The 18,683-nt window shown below is 40.8% G+C and overlaps 1 protein-coding gene across 1 annotated transcript in view; it reads right to left on the reverse strand.

Moving 5' to 3' along the window:
- EGF (epidermal growth factor) overlaps nt 1–18,683 on the reverse strand; it is a 53,510-nt gene that overhangs the window by 10,419 nt on the left and 24,408 nt on the right. The window contains exons 10-22 of the mRNA XM_030450164.1: nt 18,458–18,583; nt 17,934–18,070; nt 15,996–16,144; nt 14,298–14,402; nt 12,671–12,891; nt 9,084–9,251; nt 8,213–8,362; nt 7,609–7,758; nt 6,801–6,917; nt 5,623–5,748; nt 3,094–3,213; nt 2,225–2,375; nt 485–649 (exon numbers count right to left, since the gene is read on the reverse strand). Of these exons, the coding sequence (XP_030306024.1) occupies nt 485–649; nt 2,225–2,375; nt 3,094–3,213; nt 5,623–5,748; nt 6,801–6,917; nt 7,609–7,758; nt 8,213–8,362; nt 9,084–9,251; nt 12,671–12,891; nt 14,298–14,402; nt 15,996–16,144; nt 17,934–18,070; nt 18,458–18,583 (1,885 nt within the window). The remainder of the gene's footprint in view (nt 1–484; nt 650–2,224; nt 2,376–3,093; nt 3,214–5,622; nt 5,749–6,800; nt 6,918–7,608; nt 7,759–8,212; nt 8,363–9,083; nt 9,252–12,670; nt 12,892–14,297; nt 14,403–15,995; nt 16,145–17,933; nt 18,071–18,457; nt 18,584–18,683) is intronic.

An 18,683-nucleotide genomic window follows, 5' to 3' on the forward strand; every position in this document is an offset into this window, starting at 1 on the left:
TGGAAGGTTAGTATGCTGCTTTTCTCAATGGCATAGAAAATTTCAGGTTCCCCTCTACACTGAAAGGGAAGCAAAACCAAACTAATGGGATAGCTAGCAGAGAAGAGCTAAACCTTGCTGTGATAGCTGGAGCTCTTAAGGGAAAGCAAGGAAGAAGGAAATAGCAGGATCCTGAACTTTCTCATCATAAGCAACTGTGGCTCTTCCTCAAATGTGGTAAGGTCTGTTCTTCCCTCCCAGACTCACTAAATGTTAGTACTGCAGGCCAGGCACATGCCAGAACATTCTGAATTACCCACAGATCCAATTACTGAACAGCAAACCAGTTGCAGGGAAGATCTGGCAACTTTCCCCAGACGAGGAGCACCTCAGGTTCGTTACCATCACCCATCTGTTGTTGCCATCACCCATTTGTTGTTGCCATCACCCATTTCTTAAAGCCAGCAGCTTTCCCACATTCCCAGTGTGGCTTTGGAAGCAGTACCTGTGACAGTAGGTGAGCAGGAAGCCCAGAAGTAGCAGGAGGAGCAGTGCTGCTATGCACACTGCAATCACCACGTTCTGCATCTTCACCCTCTCGGCGTGCTGCTGCTCCCACCACTCCAGGTCACTGAACTGGCACCTCTCCCCAACGTAGCCCATCACACAGCTGCCAAAAAGAAAGGAGCACACCTTGTAATTAGTGATTTAGCAGAGGGAAAAAAAAAAACAACACTTTGTCACTTCATGCACCTTCTATATTAATTTAGCATTGGCAACTGCTATGGAAAGATCTGGTTGAATTTAGCAGTGGGGAAGAGAAAATGACTTTAAAGGAACAGCTGTCAAAACCTGCAGAATTCAGATTTTTTCACTGTAAAGCCAGAGAATTATGCAGTGAGATTATCATTTCCAGATTCTAATGGGTAAAGAACAGAAAAAATAATTTTCTCTTAAGTCCTGCTGTGTGAGTACTGTTTCCCTAAGATTTTCCACGTAACTGTTTCCAGCAGCAAGCTTCCCTTTCTTTGAAATACACAATACAGGACTTATTAGTATTTTTAGGGTGATTTGGTCAAGGGAATCAAATTTTAATCTGAATCCTTACTTTAAAATAAAAGATAAATTAAAGTGTTTAAAAAAACACCTCTACTGCCTTCATTTATTTATAATGCAAACTTCTTCTGTAGGCAGTTTTTATTAATTTGTGGTGGGTTTTTCTATACCACTGTGAAACCCAATATGGAAATATCAGTGCATGAAATTTCTAAAGAAAAATGTCTAGACAGTGAGAAACACGTAAAAAAAAAAGTCTGGGTTTACTGTTCAAGGTGAGAGACATAAGAAAGGAAATAATAAATATTAAATTAAAAAAAAAGTCTCCTCAATTCACAACAGCCTCTCAGCAATGTAGGCTCAAATCCTTCTCACAATTCTTATTGGTCTGGTTTTATTAAAGTCCAAGAGGCAGTCAAATGAGAAAAAGAAGCAGGATTTGACTTGAAGCAGCTTCTGCCTAATGTCCTGATAATTTCACAGCACCATTCAATATTAAATCAAGCACAATCATCCACATTCTGCCCCAAATTAGGATGCATATATGTTTGAAGGCAGAAAAATGCTCATTTTTCATCTAAGACCACAGTAAGTCCCAAACAAGCTAGGAGATCTTCTTTCTAGTGTATAATCTTTTACCAATTAAAATACAAATCACGTTTTATGTGATTTTTTTGCTAGGTATTTTTAATAGATAACATGCTCCTTTTACTTGGTTTTGGCATTTAATTTGCTACAGCCCAGATGAATGAATGCTGCCATCTAGTGAGAATTCAGCAATGTCAGGGTGGCAACCTGGTCCCCAAGAACACGGCTAAGCATGGTTTCTCCTTAATTTTTTAAACAGCTTCCACCTCCGTGGATTCTCATAGGGAGGTGCAAATAGGCATGATGTGTACAAGAGAAAAAGCAAGCACTCCTTTCATAGGGGCAGGAGAAGTTAATCACTTCAAAAGAATTGAGTGCTCAGAAGCCAAATCCAATCCTCCTCTTAATTGCAGGAGGTTTAAATGGAGTGACCACTTACAAAAACTTGCAGTGATTACTTAGAAGAAAAAGAGTAGTGTCTAATGGTAACTGCTGTCATGAGTGATCAACAGATAATTTATGGATAAACACTTCCAGGAGCTCAACTAATCCTTAAGGATACCTCTTGATCAGCCCAGACAACCCAAATTTCAGTACTTACTTGCAGGCATAGTCCTCTAGGTCAGCAACATAATTGCAGACTCCCCCGTGGAGGCAGTAGGACTCGTAGGAAGGAGGGCATCCTCCTGAATCACCTTGCACAGGGTGTGTGGAGTGCTCAGTGCTGACAACAGTGGGGGGCACAGTAGATTCTGAAACAGAGGATTTCACAGGGATGTCTCAAACTTTTGGCCACATTGACAATGTCATCTTACAAAGAGTTCTAGAACTTGGGGATAGGAAAGCAGGTAAAAAGTTATGATTTTGAACAGTTACTCATGTTTTACCTATTCTGTTATTTTGCTTGTCAGATTCAGGTACACAGAGCTTTAGAGCAAAATACTAAATATGCTGGATTCTAGATTTGCAATGAAAGACCCACGGGGGACCAGCTGCATTCTGTCTGTTTAGATGTGCAAGCGCAGAGCCCTTTTGGAGAATTATCCACTGGGTCTGAAAGATGAGTTTATTCTGAAGAACTAAATGGGAAGATAATTTATGTGCCTTTTTTTTTAATGCTAGCCTTCTGCAGAGGGAAAGAAGACACAGAGAGTTTGAAAAATTACACACACTGAAATCATCTCCAAAAATATTACCTCCAAGAATCATTTACTTCTGCTGTTGATTATAAAGACCATTAGACTGTAAAAATGAGCACTGAGCCTCAATATAGATAATTCCCAAACTAAACTCAGAGCTGAGCTCCTTACCCCATTGCAAAACAGTCTCCTAAAGCAATAGTAAAAGGATTCACAAGCCCAGGGTGTCACTATACAGGGTTTCCTTAATTTCCAGGGATAACAACTTATCCCAGAGCCCATTTCTTAGTTAAGGGCCAATTTATTTTAATTGCTCCCTCCATTTACTCACTGCAAGCGACATCAGTTCCAGAAGCACCATCAGCACAGGAGCAAGTGAAGTTTCCTTCTGTATTTGTACAGGTTATGTTCTCTCCACAGGTGTGGGACCCCATCTTGCACTCATCAATATCTGTCACCCAAACAGGCTGCAGTTAGAAGAAGGAAATGCCTCAGAGCATCACTTAAAAGGGCAGAAGCTGCAGCATTATGGTCTCCTGGCAGTGAGGAAAAACACCAAAGAAGGAAAATATCCTTCTGCAAATATGTCTGCATGGAAAACATCACAGAAAAGCAACCAGTGTACTTTCTATGCCAAGTAATCCCCAGCCTCTCAGAGGCTTTTTTTTATTTTATTTTTTTTTTGCTACTGCAAAAGCTCTCCCCAGGGAGAAAGAACTAAAAAGCTTCCCCATGGAACAAGAGGAGTGCAGTAGAGGTTAAGAGAAGACTTATTTGTAGTATTTATCTTCTCTTGGCATTGGTACTCATAGCTTGTAGCCCAGAGGGATGCCAGGGTACACTCAGCTGATGTTCTTGCATTAAGACAGCAGAAGGGTTTGGGAGTGGGGAGTTGCCCAACCTCCACCACCTACCTGGTCCAGTCTAGACAAAAAGTTTAGACAGAAGGACAAGGTCTAGAAACCTAGAGATTGTGTAAATACTTAAATGAAGTTAGCCTCTCTTACTGAATTACTCAATTACTCAGAGGCCCCCTGGTTAAAACAAGAGTTTCCAGGCTCAGAACCTGCACTTGGCTGATATAAACATATTTCTCACCTAATATATAAACATATTGCTCACCCTGCTGCACACCCTCACCCTCTGCCTCCTCATCTCCTCTGGCACAGCCCATGCTGGGAGCTCCTACCAGCACCTCCATGGTGCTAAGGGCCTGAGGACCCACCTTGAAAATGGGAACTTTGAAAATCCCTTCACATCCCAGAGTTTGGCAGCCTGTGATTCATTTTAGGAACTGTCAGCAGAACTCATGTGCCAGATCTGCTCTGAAGAAACAAAATCACAGAGCTAACCATCCCAATTTGTGTGTGAAATTGTTGCTTGAAGCACCAGGACTTTTTTCTACAGTAAAATTAACCAAATCTGGCCCAATAGAGTACAAGAAAATTTGAACACTTTTTAAAGCAAAATTACAGGAATAAGACTGTTGCAACACATTCCCAAAGATGTGATTTCAGCAACACAACATGAATTCATCTTGTATTGTACCATTCCATCCTCTTGTACCACATTTCTGGACACTGAAGGTGTCTAAAACTGAAGTACAAAATCACTTATGTACCAGTTTCTGCTTTTTATAGTAAATTTCAAGTAAACACAAACCAAAATCAGTTTCAATTCTGTTTACATCACAACATCATTGCATAATTTATAAACTACTGTGTAAACATATCTTGCCATCTTCTGGCTTTAAAGACTTCAGGAAGATGATAGATTGGTTTTCAGTATTAGTGGTAGGTACCACAATCTTTCTAGCTGAGCAACAATAGCACCAACAGTGAGAGTCCAGGGGTACCTGGAGAAATGCTTCATAGGTGGTGCAGGGATGTCAAGGGGAGCTTGTCACTCTGCTGCACTTTAAAACATCCTTAAAGATATATAAACTCTGGATCTCTGACCACTGTAGGCAGAATGCCTTCCTGAAACTTCTGTGTCTTATATTTTCCACACCCTGGCCATAACACTGATTTTGTTCTGAATTTTTCAGTCATCTTTAGCTGTGCTGAGGAACCAAAGCCCAGTAAAGACTTTGTAAGAACTGGGACAATTTTAATGGACTTTGAATGAAGCTATAAAGGAGAAAAGAAAAAGGAAAGGACAAAAGAGAAGGAAAGACTCTCATAAAGCTCTGAACAAACTGTGTGATAGCCAAATACTGGGGGGCAAAATCTTCCCTCATAATTACTGCTAAAATAGATTAAAAAATTAAGAAATGGAGGGAATGAACTAAAGACTTTCCATTAGAGCTAGATGGGAAAATCAGCGGGTCTGATTATTAACAGGACTCTAAATGTACTCAAGTTGTCAGTGTCAACACCTTGAACCTCATGCCTATTAAACAGACCTGGAATTATTTGATGAGTATTATGACACACTCAATACCTGCTTTCGTTTATATTCATGGCAATGATTTCCAATAGAGTTCTGCAGCTTCACCTCTACTTCCCTCCTCCCCTTCACTCCCCCTCTCTCTCCTGCTGTAGCTGCTAAAAAGAGAGCAAACAGAGAAGAGTACCCACTGACAGCTATGGGTTTTGCATATTGATCAGTTACTGAGCTTGCCACACTTGGAATAGGAAGGAAAGAATGAAAAAAGCAAGAAATTGGAAATGTCAGCTGTCTGGGGGAGCCACTTTAAGGATCCATGCCCCTGGCAAATTTCTCAAAAAGAAACAGAACAGTTTATATGACAGCTTCACAGCTTGATGCACGGGGAGCCCAAATCATAAGACATCTCTGCTGCTTATTTATTCTGCCCCAGCCTTCCAGGACACAGCAGAACCCTCCTAGTGGCCCATACCATAGCAATGGACTCCATCTCCAGTGTAGCCTTCCAGGCATTTACAGACATAGCCCCCTTCTGTGTTGATACAGCCCGACACATTTCGGTTGCAGTGGTCCATATTTACAGCACACTCATCGACATCTGTGAGACAAAGGAGAAGAGAGGACACAGGAGCCATGAAACCAGCAGGTAAAAAAAAACATGACAAAAAAATCCCCCCCCCCCAAATCCATAAAAACATCTACATCATGAATTTCACCCTCAGACTATGCTGTCCCTTCTCATTCGTGCATCCGGAGCAAAATAGGGGAAAAAAGGGACTTTTGTGGTCTTTTCTTGGTAAGAAATGTGATGGAGATTTTCTAAGACAGCCAACCAGCTATTTTCAACTGGAGACCAAGGCATACCACAAATATCACTTGCTTACCCCCCAAAAAATCTATCCCATTGGGAGGCAATGAGCCTAATTAAAACCTAGGTTTATATTCTTAAAACCTACTCAGAAAGAAACTTTGTTTTCACACATAAGCTTAAAAAAAAGGTATCTGAATGAAAAAAAATTGCACCCATTTCGTGTTCCAATTTTTTTCCTTTTCAGAGCAACAAAGACTCCTGTGAGTCTTCCTGCCACTAAAAGGTAAATTGGTCTGTTTGTAATGCCTTCCTGTCTTGGCCTTTATGAGAAAACAAAATGCTTTCTTTTATGTTGTAGGTAAGTCCAAAAACTTAAAGATCACTCTGTGCAAATGTGTTGTTTGATTGTTACAGTCTCTTTCTAGTGCTAGAAAGAAAGAAGAGCAGCACTTTTACATAAAGATAATATCAGGTATACTCATTTTTACTAATACATACTTCTAAATTATACATCAACTGCCATGTCTGTGGGCTGAGCTTTTATAACTAAGTGATTTCTACAAATAAACACATTATGTTTTTATTCCTGCTATCTCTGTTATTGCTTGTTAATATTAATAGGACTAACACTCCTGAGGCAGGGGAAAATAAGGCATGTGTTAATTAGCTGTTTCATTTTCCATGCTCTCTGCTCTCATCATCCCTTTCACAACAAGCAATACCATTGACCTTTCTGTGATGGCTGAAGCAGCAGAGCTGCCAATGTGAGAAAAGACAGATTTCCTTCCTCTCCCCCACTCCCCAGTTTCCCAGAAGGTTGTGTTAATGTCTTTAATTACCATAGCACAATTTCCCCTTCCTGGTAAATCCTTTCAAACACTGGCACATAGCCCCATCTTCCAGCAAAACACACTCTGCATTGGCACCACACTCCAGTGCAGTGCAGTCATCTTGATCTATAGCAAAAAAACAAAAACAAAACCAAACATTAGATGCATTTGGACAGATCTAAGGAGGCACTGTATATATATTAAAAAAACCCACCAAACAAACAAGCAGAAAACTAACAAGAAAACCAGAACATACAGTCAGAGTTTGAAAAAACATAGCTCTCTAAGGTTACTGATGAAAAGAAATGAAAAAAATACAATCCTTGGCCTGCTGCCTCTGCCTGGATGGTGTTAAGTGACATTTAATATCAGGGTTTCTGAATATTGTACACAAAACCTATTGTACAATTTAATGATCTAATTTAATCATGATTTAATGATGCTTAGTGGCATGTAACAATGTAGATTTCAATGTTTTCATTGCACTTCTGTTGAGAGGAACTTAACATACTTGTGAAAGCAGCTAAGGGAGAGACTTTCCCAAGTGCTTCAAATTAGAAATGTTTGTTCTCTAAACCTGGACATTGTTATCAATTCCTGTTGAAATAGTGAATGGAGAAAAAAAAAACAACCAAAAAACACCAACAGTCCTACCTGCCATAACTGCATAGTTTCAACCTCTTGTAAGAGGGTTAAGAGCATGAATGACAGCAGTCTGGACACTGAGACTTTCTTTAAGGCTTATAATTTCTTAATGTCCTATAAAGCTGCTCAGAGCCTCAGAGTAAAGTGAAGGAAGACAATCATCAAACTCTACCTGATACCATGATTTCAGCCATCAACAAAATTCTCTTTTTCTGCTTTCCCCCTCTCTCTGTACCCTTGGATGTCCCACTGCTCTGTGTGCTCCCCAGCCAGGTCTCTGGTGTTGGCATTGGCACTGCCTCCTTGTGCACAGAGACATTTCCTGAAAAAGAGGAGAAAAAAGTAATACAGACAATTCAAACCTATATTTAACTAAATTTGTGATTTTTCTAATACTTATCAATTTTTCAATAATCATGGTGGTTTCCTTTTAAAACAAACATCAGTGTCCTCCCAACCTAGCCTGTTCCTGGCTTCAAATTATTCCTAAAACTACATGCTGGTCTGTTTGCTCAAATATAAAAGGCAGGGAATGCAGCTCAGTGCTCACACTGCTTGTCAGCACTGCACACACCAATCTTACTGTTAATATGTCAAGAGAAAAGTGCAATGATCAGAAAACATGTTTTTGTTCCAGGACAACACCCCAGTGTTTTCATTCTTCAGAGAAACCATTATTCATTATGTAGAACAAGGTGAGAATTTTCCATTGCTATCTGTCAGCATCTTTAAGGGTTTGGGAGGGGTTTTTTCTTTTTTGAACTGGAGGACTCTACCTGCTGTTGTGTTGGAAGCATCCAGAGCATGACAGGTTTTCTGATCTTGAGTTTTCCCAAATCCTGGATGACACGTACAATGGACAACTCCAAAGTTGTTTTCACAGATCTGATCACAGCCTCCATTCTCATAAAGACATGGATTTACCCCTAATGCAGAAAAACAGACAACAAGTTCTTCAGTCAACACCTCCTTTTAGCTTTACAGACTTGAAGTAGCTGGAAAAAGAATAAGGACTGACAAAAATGATACCTTTTTTATTATTCTTTATTAAAAACATATGCACAGAATAAAGAATAGATATTATCACCTAGCCTCTAGCAGGAAAGCAGATTCACATGCCTAATAAACATACCATTTTTCTAGTTTAATTTCCTTTATTATATCCCCTTTAATATTTAGAGCCCTAACATTCCCTAAAAGAACGTTACAAGGACATAGGAAACCTGTGATTACCTTCTCTCAATCATGGTCTCTTGAATTGCTTTTTTTTTTTCCTTACAGGGAGATTGTTACCAACAGAAAATCAAGTTATATTGATCTAAAATTAATAAAACTTACAAAATCTTTCTCCGTGTCATTTGTTACTATTTGTGTGTGTGAGGGGTGCTAATAAACTGCATAAATAGGAATTGGAAAGACTGTGGCAGCCTCGTGGCAGCTGATCAGCATTACTTCTTGGCCATATCCATAAATATCCAAAATTCCTGGGACAGTGCCCAGATGATGCTTTCAATGAATGACCATGCACAGCCTTTTAAAAAGCCTATTTTTGAGCAGATAATCCTCTCCCCAGGGCCATCTATTCTACTGATTTCAGTGAACATGAGGAGGCTGGAAGGGAATGACTGCTGAATTTTTGCAGTATACCTGGTTTCGCCAAAGGATGAACTACAACCATTGATGAGGGTCTCAGCATGCTGCCTCGAAGACGTACCCTGTTTTGGCTGCTCTTCTTGTCCACCCTCATTAGTGATGGTCTAGCCCAGTCAGAAAACCAAAGATGATCCTCAAACACTGCTACATGAAAAGGGTGGCCTGCAAAGAAATTAGATTTTGCATTTCTACAGCTGCAGAACACGCACAAAAAAAAAAAAAAAAAAGAAAAAGAAAAAAGAAAGAAAACAAACATGTAAACAAAAGCAGTGTACAGGTCTAACACGGTGGCACAGCCATTCCCCACCTCCATGTCTCATGGGGTAGGAAAAGTGTCCATGAATGATGGACATATGTTACTTATGCCCTTTGCAGAGGAAGCTCTGACACTTGCCTGACTCAGTACAGTCTCTATACTGCTGGAGACCTCCAACCATGCCAAGTTCATGGGATGCTTCTACCTCAGACATCATCGTTTCTTGAAACACAGAATCACAGAATGTTTGGGGTTGGAAGAGACTTTGAAAGATCATTGAGTCCAATCCCCTGCCAGGGCAGGATCATTTAGTGTTGGTGACACAGGAACACATCCAGGTGGATTCTGAATGCCTCCACAACCTGACTGGGCAGCCTGTCCCAGTGTTCTGTCACCCTCACAATGGGAAGGCTTTTTCTTATATTTATGCAGGACCTCCTATGGTGCAGCTTGCACCCATTACCCCTTGTCCTATTCCTGGACATCACTGAGAAGATGTCCACTGGCTCCATCCTCCTGGCTCTCTCCCTTTACATATTTATAACCATTAATGAGGTCACCCCTCATTCTCCACTTCTCCAAGCTGAAGAGACCCAGCTCTTTCAGCCTTTCCTCATAAGGGAGATGTTCCACTCCCTTCATCATCTTTGTGGCTGTGCCCTAGACTCTTTCAAGCAGCTCCCTGAACTGAGAGGCCCTTCACTGGGACCAGACACTGCAGCCACTGACCCACGACAGACTCCAAAGCCAGTGTGTTTTAGAATCTCAGTCATGACAGAAAATTGCCATTAGTCTGCACGGGACTATACATTCTTTCATAAAATTTAGAAATCTTCTGCTTTCAAGACAGGCTTTGGGTAAAATTTTTCCAATGGAAAGTGAGAACACAGACTGTTCTTCCATGGATGTCCACCTGGTTTCACTCTTGCCTGAAGCAGGTATACTTTGTCTTGGTCCTTACATGCCCATCACTTTGTAGCATTGTATTCTGAGCTTTTCTGAAAGGTAGGGTTTGTAGGCACGGGATTTTAAGATCTGTGGAGGTTTGGGTTTTTTTATGTAGACCTCTGTCAGCACATCATTACCTCCAATGAACCACAGTAAATGGCTGAGCATGGGTCTTAAGTTTTCTTTCCATGAAATTTGAGCAAGTAACCCGGGATCCAGATCCTGTCACACTTTTAGGATCTGTAGCTTCCAACAACACCCTGCTTGGACCAATGGGGCCCAATTCCTTAACCTCCTAGCTCATAAATACATTAAGGATTAAAACTAGAAGTGTAGTGTCACCAGTGGAGATTCCAGGAACAGAAAAATTAATAGTTACATACACTCTTTCCCCAGCAGTGCAAACCCCAACAGACCAAAGGAGCTGTTGTGCTGCTCTCTGCTTGCAGGCTTGTTTGCTTAGAGCTGAAACCAGCTTAGCAGAAGAGCAGACATAATTTTATCTATTTTACATGCAGCTTGTAGTGAACGAATCCTCAGTACAGGGGCACTAGAGGGAGCTGCTGTAATAAAAATGCATATTCCAGCATCTCTGAACAGATGCCACCTTCCTGTTGTCCTGGGTGCAGCTGCCCAGCAACAGAAGCTGAATTCTGGCTTCACTAACAGCATAAGCAGCAGGTTTGCAAGTCTCTGCCTTTCGAAATTCCTACCCATACAGGTCTGCTCTTTATTCCTTGCATTCAGTTTTAGCCCCCACTTTAAAAAAAAAAAAAAAAAAAAAAAGGATGCAGACAGTCTGGACAGGGTCCAGCGAAAAGCCACAAGGATGATGAGAGGACTGGAGCACCTGGCATATGAGGAGAGGCTGAGAACACCAGGTTTGTTCAGCCTTGAGAAGAGCAGGCTTAGGGGAGACCTTATTACAATCTTCCAGTACTTAAAGAGGGGCTACAAAGGAGATGGAGACTCCCTGTTTGCAAGGAGTCCCATGGACAAGACGAGGGGTAATGGGCACAAGTTGCTCCTGGGGAGATTCCAATTGAACACAAGAGGAAAAGTTGTCACTCTGAGGACAGTCAGACATTGGAATGGTGTCCCAGGGGAAGTGGTGGATTCCCCCACTTTGGAAAGTTTTAAGTCTCAGCTTGGCAGGGTGCTGGGACGTCTCATATGAACAACAATATTTAGAAGGGTTGGACCAGATGATCCTTGAGGTCCCTTCCAACCTGACATTCTATGACTCTTTTTTTATTTTCCCATACAGGTGTTGATGTCCTTCTCTCCCACCTCCAAACAGCTATATCACTGGTCCAAGCCTACCTCCTAGCACTCCTTCTCTATTTTCTCCCTAGAAGACAGTGTCCCATTCCTTGTGGAGAAACAAAGTGGAACTTTCAATAGACTTCAAGGTCCAGTGTCAAGGTGGAACATCCAGCAGACTATGTGCAGCAAGGGAGAAGAGAGGAATGCTGGGGAATCTCTGCTCAGGGATTTGTGTATCTTGTGAATTAGAGAGGGTACTCCCTCCAAAACCTCACTCTGCTCAACTTCAAACAAGTGGGAGGGCATCTGACTTTGGAGATGAACACAAATCTTCCAAAGCACAAACTAGAACAGCAGGTGCTCAGCAGAGTCTTTACCAATGGCACTGAGCCATGAGTTCTCATTCTGCACATGTTTTGTATGCACAGCTATGAAATTGTCCCCAGAGAGACAGCATGCAAAGAGGAAATTGTCCTCTCCAAAAAACTAGTTTGCCATGTACAAGATTCTCAAACATATGGATTCCTTAAGATGTGGCACAAAATCAATGCCTAAGTGCCAACACTTCTGTTTTCTTGCTCCAGAACAACACAGCTACATGCCAAATTATAGCAACCTCAGCCATAACAGCTACCAGCATATTGCATAAATCATATTCCCATTCAGTGTCTGTTGTGTATTTAGAATTAACCCAGTGTTCAGCACTGCAGATGAAGGTTCAAAGAACTTAATGGCCAAGGTTAAGTCTCTTCTAGGGTGCATCTATATAACTCACCAGTGTAACACAGCAAAACCTAAATTACACTAAGCAGCCACACAAACCACATTTTTAACTTTTTCCTTCTATTCCTTTTTCTGTGAAGGCAGAGTTCTCTGTACAATGCAAAGTGACCGATTAGTAAAATCAGAGAGTGTCAGCAAGGTGTTCTTATGCTGAAACAAAAAAAAAAGTCAGCTGGGTAGCAGAATGAAGAACTGGGTGATGCAATTAACCTCACCACAGAGTTTCATGGAATGTACAGCACTGTCCCTGGTGGGTAACCCACATGCACACGCACAGAGACACACAGAGACAAGCAGCAGAAGGTAATTATCAACCCCAAAGCCTCACCTACATTCTGTGCAAGAATTCGACGACCAGAACCATCCAGGTTTGCACTCTCAACCACTGACTGCTTAGCATCACACCAGTACACTCTGTCAGCTAAGTAGTCAAGAGCTATTCCACTGGGCCACACCAGACCAGTGCTGGCTACCACCTGGCGATCGATGCCTTCCAATGAAGAGCTGCCAACCCGGGGATTGACCCCCATGTCAGTCCAAAATAATCTCCTTTGGAAAACAAAATGCATACAGGAAGTCAGTAAGTAAATGTTTGCCCACCTCCCCACGGAGTCCTTTCAAAGCAGAAAGATCAGATCAGAGCATTGCAGGGCTGTGGCACGTGAGGAAAAGCACACACTTTAACAAAATATATTGGCTGCTCTTTTCACATGGGCTTTAAGATTCCAGGTGACTACATTGGGACTTAAGCAGAATCCTCACCCTGTTCATTGGCACAAAACCATTAAAAATAACCCCCATGTGCCATCTGACAGGTCTTTGTATCTGCTCTTTGTGGTTTTCACACAAGAGATGCTAATAGTTTAGCCAACCCACACTACAGGGACCATACATTAGCCAGTCCCTCATCTAAACAAGGGTGTAGCAATGCACAAACAGAACTAAAATTACTCACCAAGCAGGAGTTCTCAAGATATTTTGTTTTTAAAGAATAAACCAGTATCAGGTCCCAGTTACACACTGAGTGCTTACTGGTTTTCAATGGATAGTGTTAGATGGCAGCTCAACATGGGGATAGCCAAACATAAAAATTACTTCTGAATTCTGAGTTCCAGTCTTCCCAGGCATCAGCTGTCTCTGTCAGGTTTATTGAAATAACCCAGAGATTCACTTAGCTTTATTTACCTGAGCAGTTTTGCTGTAACCAGTGCAGGGATCAGTATTTTCAATAGCTTAATGGTGTCTCAGATCCCTCTTTAATACTGAATTTACAATTATAGACATGTCTATAAAGTTTGTTCCTCCTTTCACCACTAATATTCTCTTTCATCTTACAGCCTGTACCAATAATTCTAATAAACAACCTCCCTAAATCTACCCATTCTTATAAGTTTTGCTGCAAATTATCTCTATTGTCTTCAACCTTTACTGAAAGATTATTTCAGGTCTCTTATGCCCTGAATCAAACTAAGAACCCTCCTCACTCAGCTTCATTCCTTCATTCAGATTAATGAATCCCCACAGCTGTAGCTTTGGTTTAGTTTCCTCAGAAACTTGAACCTGGCCTAAAAAATCATTTGCAAGCACCACTGGTTAAAAGTAATCACCTTGTCACACTGATAGATAGCAGAGTTTGGAGTGTGATGCTTACGGCTGTCAGGGTGTCTTCAGTCACTTGTGTTTTTCTTTACCTTAAGCTGCATAAAAATATCTGGAATATTTATGGTTTTGTTTGATTGGGGTTTTTTTAATCTGTATCAGAAATGAATATGTGCCAATTCACAAAACAAACCCATCAGTAAAACCTTGTGGTTCACACAGTTCTGTAAGGCAATGACTGCCCTAAAATGGGAATAATGCACTTGATGACTGCCAAAAAGGGCAAGGCTGGCATCCTCATTTTTAAAAAACCCTCCCCAAGTCTTAGGCAATTAACCACATTTATCACTCCTTACTTAGCAAATGGGTGAATGGCAATCCCTCGGGGCTGGGAGATATCCTCCCAGATGATCATTTTTCTTTGCATTCCATTCAGACTGCTCCTTTCTATACATCCTTTCCTGCAACACAGACAGCAGTGTTAGGTCCTCCCTGGTATCATTTTAATTATCTTCTCAGGCAGAATACACAAAGTTTTAGCTTTGCTTCAGTTTAGCAAAAAACTCTAATAAATTACTTCACAAGGACAGGAAATAATCCTGCTGATGTGGGATTTCTAGTTGTTTTATCAACAAGTAATTCATGTTACAGCTTTGTTATCTGGCCCAGAGCATGGTGATAAAATACCTGCTGCTCTGCAGGAGTCATGAAGCTCTCCTTTTTTTTGGCAAATAATGAGTTTGAAGTATGAATGCTAATAGTTATCTTTAAAGGGAGGCAGGAGGAAAATAAGGTCCTAAAGCAATAGCATTATCAAATGTGTAAAGAATTCTTTTAAATCATACTTTTACATAGCCTTTGTCACCCAAAAATCAACAAGAATTTGACATACTATATCTATTTGACAGGAAACAGTGGAGCTAAGGTCCTTATGACAGCTCATTAAATTCTAAGGTAGACTCAAGTATAGATACCACATTTCTAGTCTCCCAATCTGACGTTTTCCCATGAAACTGTACTTACTGCTACAAACTTCACCTTTTCAAACAAATATCAGCCTCTACCTGAAAGTAAGCCTAAAGCCTTCCATGCTTTTCTGAACCTTCAAGGAAAGGTTACAGAAAGATGGAAGGAGAAATATGTGGAATACAAAGAGAAAGAGCAGTGAATGAGAAGATGCAAATTCACAGCTTTACCCTTGATTTGTCTTAGGAGACAAACACCACATTTTCTCATTTCACAAGAAACACTGGAATATTTATACAGGATCACAATTAATAGCAAGGATGTGGGCTGGCAGGGTATTTAAAGGGGAGAAGGAGGATGATCTGGACATTCAAACCCACTTTTTATTGACTTGTAAATTCTGGGTCATACTGAAACACCATGATCACTCCCTCAAAGAGTCTTCACTGTGTGTTCTGATCTGACACTGCTTTTTCAGTTTTGGTTCTCTCTGCATTTGAGGTTAGATATCAGCTGAAATGTGAAGTCATTGTCTGCTAGTGGTCATTCTTGTTTTACCAATTGAGATAAATTGAGATAATTGAGAAGGGCTCTCCATCAGCTTAAAGGGGCGTGATTCTAGTTGTCAAAACTGCTGAGTTCTGCCTAACATATACTCAGTGCAGTAATTCCCATTATTTATATATGTATAAATATACATATATATATGCATAAATATATACCTATATATACACACATGCAGTGTATGTATATAAATATGAGTGTATATGTATATATTCCCACTTGCCTGTCCGCATATGCATATGTATATATAGGCAGTACATGCTTTAGATTCCTTACAGCTCAGTCCAAACTTTTGCTTCTTGGAAAGACAAAGATAAAAATACAAAAGGAGACTCAAAATGAACTTCCAGCATCTCAGTTTTAAAGAGCCTTCCAACTGTATATACTTGAGGCTACATCTACCCAATCAGAATGTGAAGAGCTGCTGAATTTAGAGAGATAGCTCAGCTATTTCTGTGTCACCAGTCATTTATTCCAAATATTTTATGGCATGCTTCATCATAAATGCACTGTGGAGCATGTACCCTCTGTCTGTCCAATATAATTTACGATTAATCCAGTCCACAGCAAGACCTTCGGGTGTCTCCACAGCTTCATGAATAATTTTTTCACGATTTGAGCCATCCAGATCAGCTCTTTCTATCCATTTCAAGGCAGTGTGAGCAAAGTAAATCTGTGAAGAAAAAACAGATGAGGTGTTATTAGTTCCCATCTCATTTTCTGCTCTATTTCCCTTGTCTGTAGTTCCACTTCTGCAAGAATTTTTTCATTTTGAAATCTCTCTGAACTGCTTATTCACAAAAAGCTGCACAGGTAACCTGTGATCCCAGATCAAATAAAAAAGGCACTTATCCTTCAACCAAGATGACTTCTACAGGCAGCTTGTGCTTAGCTGTAAATCCTTCTTGCCCTATATATAGTTCCCTGAATATCCTGTGGGTTTGTTTCCACAAGCAGGTACCTCATATGAAACACAACCCAGGAAGCAGAAGTAGGAGGAGATAAAAATATGCAACGTTATCATTGCACCTTAAAAAGAGTGGGGGGGAAGTGAGGAGAAAAGATTGACAGTGTTTGTGTGTAAAGTAGCTGGGAAGGCAAAGGGAGTTACAGAAATTTACTTCTGCTTTTAACTCTTTCAGTCTGTAAAGACCTTAATGTTTCACCAGGCTCTAACATTTCCACAAAAGGCTTCTCAGTTTTAGCTCACAGTAGTACTTCTCTGCTGGTGAGGAAGCCAGGTTTGTGAGGAAAAAAAAAAAAATTCTCATTATTGATAGCCAGAGGGAGCCAAACACTGCACAGCAGAACTGTGTGAGGCTGGACATTAGGAAAAAATTCTTTGTGAGGTTGGGGCACAGGTTGCCCAGGTTGTGGCTTCCTCATCCCTGAAAGTGTTCAAGGTTGGAGCAACCTGGGCTGGTGGGAGGGGGTTGGAACTGGGTGAGCTTTAAGGTCCCTTCCAACCCAAACCATTCTGTGATTCTGTGATTCTTTGTACAAAGCAGTGCTGAGGTTTTCTTTGCTAATGGGAGCAGCAAAGCAAATACCTTGGTTTTAATGCTAACCATGAGGCCAAGCAGAGCAGGAGCCTTAGCACCAAACAGCTCATTCCATTTCTGGGGGACCTCAATCTCCATGTACCCACGTCCTCCTGCAACCCAGATCTGGTAACATTTGGATTTTTTCTGGGTCCCTCCAAGCCTTGAGATGTTTCCAGCAACTTCAGCAAGATCCTCATCAGCTTTTGCTGTACCATTTGCTACCTTTTTGTGACACTTTTTTAGGGTAAGTCTCACCATGGGAAAATAATAACTATCTGCCACAGAAGGCTTAGCAAAGCACAGCTTAACTCCTATTTTTCCCATCTTTGCAGGCAAGGAGTAGGGCACTGGGATGCAACAAAGCAGACAAACAGCTTTTTACACAGAGAAGACACCTGTTTCCATCAGCAATATCTTATAATAGTAGGACACTCTTTCCTGAGAGCAATAAACTCAGCTAGGGTTCAGCATTTTTATTCAATATTATCAGGAAATCTGAAATAATTCTTGGTAAGATTACTCCTACGTTTAGTAGGGATGGGGGGGATGCAGCTGCACAGAAAAAAAAAAATACAAAAACCCCAAAATCACAGTATATCAGGATAACAGCATGGAAATCTTAAGAGGGGAAACTATCAACCACACAAAAGTTCATTGAAATTTACATCATGCCTGGAGTGAATTTAGAAATCCAAATTCTCAGTGAATTACAAAGCACATTCAATCAGTAAGTACAGGATGAAACTCTTCAACAAGCATTTGGCATCCTGTACCAGGTGTGCTCCTGGGCAGGCTACAGAACAATGAGCAGCACAATGTGTAATCTGGATCACTGACAGCAGAAAGGTTAAGGCCCATGAAAGCCCAATCCATTTGTCCTTGCAACACACCAAAATCCTCTCGTTTTTAATGCCTCACCTTATTTTCCACTGGGTCAGAGTCCAGTGCTAAGACTGTTCCCATCTGCCAGTCAAGCAAACTTGTATAATCTGTTCCATCAAAACTGATCTGGCGAATATCTTGGCCATTTGCAAACAACAAAAATGGTTTAGGACCTGTTGATTAAAATTTGCACATATTTTAATTCCAATAGGCACTTGCATACTTCAGATAGACCTCCCCATTACAAGAATCCAGAGGGAAATGCAGTTGGATAATAGACTGAATCTTCTGTGAGGGAGAATATAGTGGCCCTTGGTCCAGTATATTTCCAAAATAGGTTTTTTCCAAATATTTTTCCCAAACTGATACTTCCCAAGCTTCAAAACAAAAGTAAGAAAAAAAAACAAAACCAAAAAATAAACAAAAAACCCCAGCCAAACAAAAAAAACCCAAAAAGCCACAGCACAGAAATGGATCCCTGTCATGGAATCCACTTTAAAGGACTCTAAAATGCTTTTGCTTTTCTTGGCAAAAATATTCAGGCACATCAAGGTACTGACCTATAGCTGTGCAGTGCTTTCTGTCTCGCTGAAGCTTGTATCCAGGAAAACAAGCACACTCCCAGGAAAAGGGGCTTAAAGAAGAACATATCTGACTGCAGCCACCATTATCTGGAGATGTACAACCTGAAACAGAGCATTTGAAAAAAATTAACTTTCCCATTCCGTGAAAAAGTTGCAACAAAATCAGAGGTTTTGGTGAGGGAATGCAACAAAATTGCAGGAG

The sequence above is a fragment of the Calypte anna genome, chromosome 4A, assembly GCF_003957555.1.
Source record: "Calypte anna isolate BGI_N300 chromosome 4A, bCalAnn1_v1.p, whole genome shotgun sequence".
Taxonomy (NCBI): Eukaryota; Metazoa; Chordata; class Aves; order Apodiformes; family Trochilidae; genus Calypte; species Calypte anna.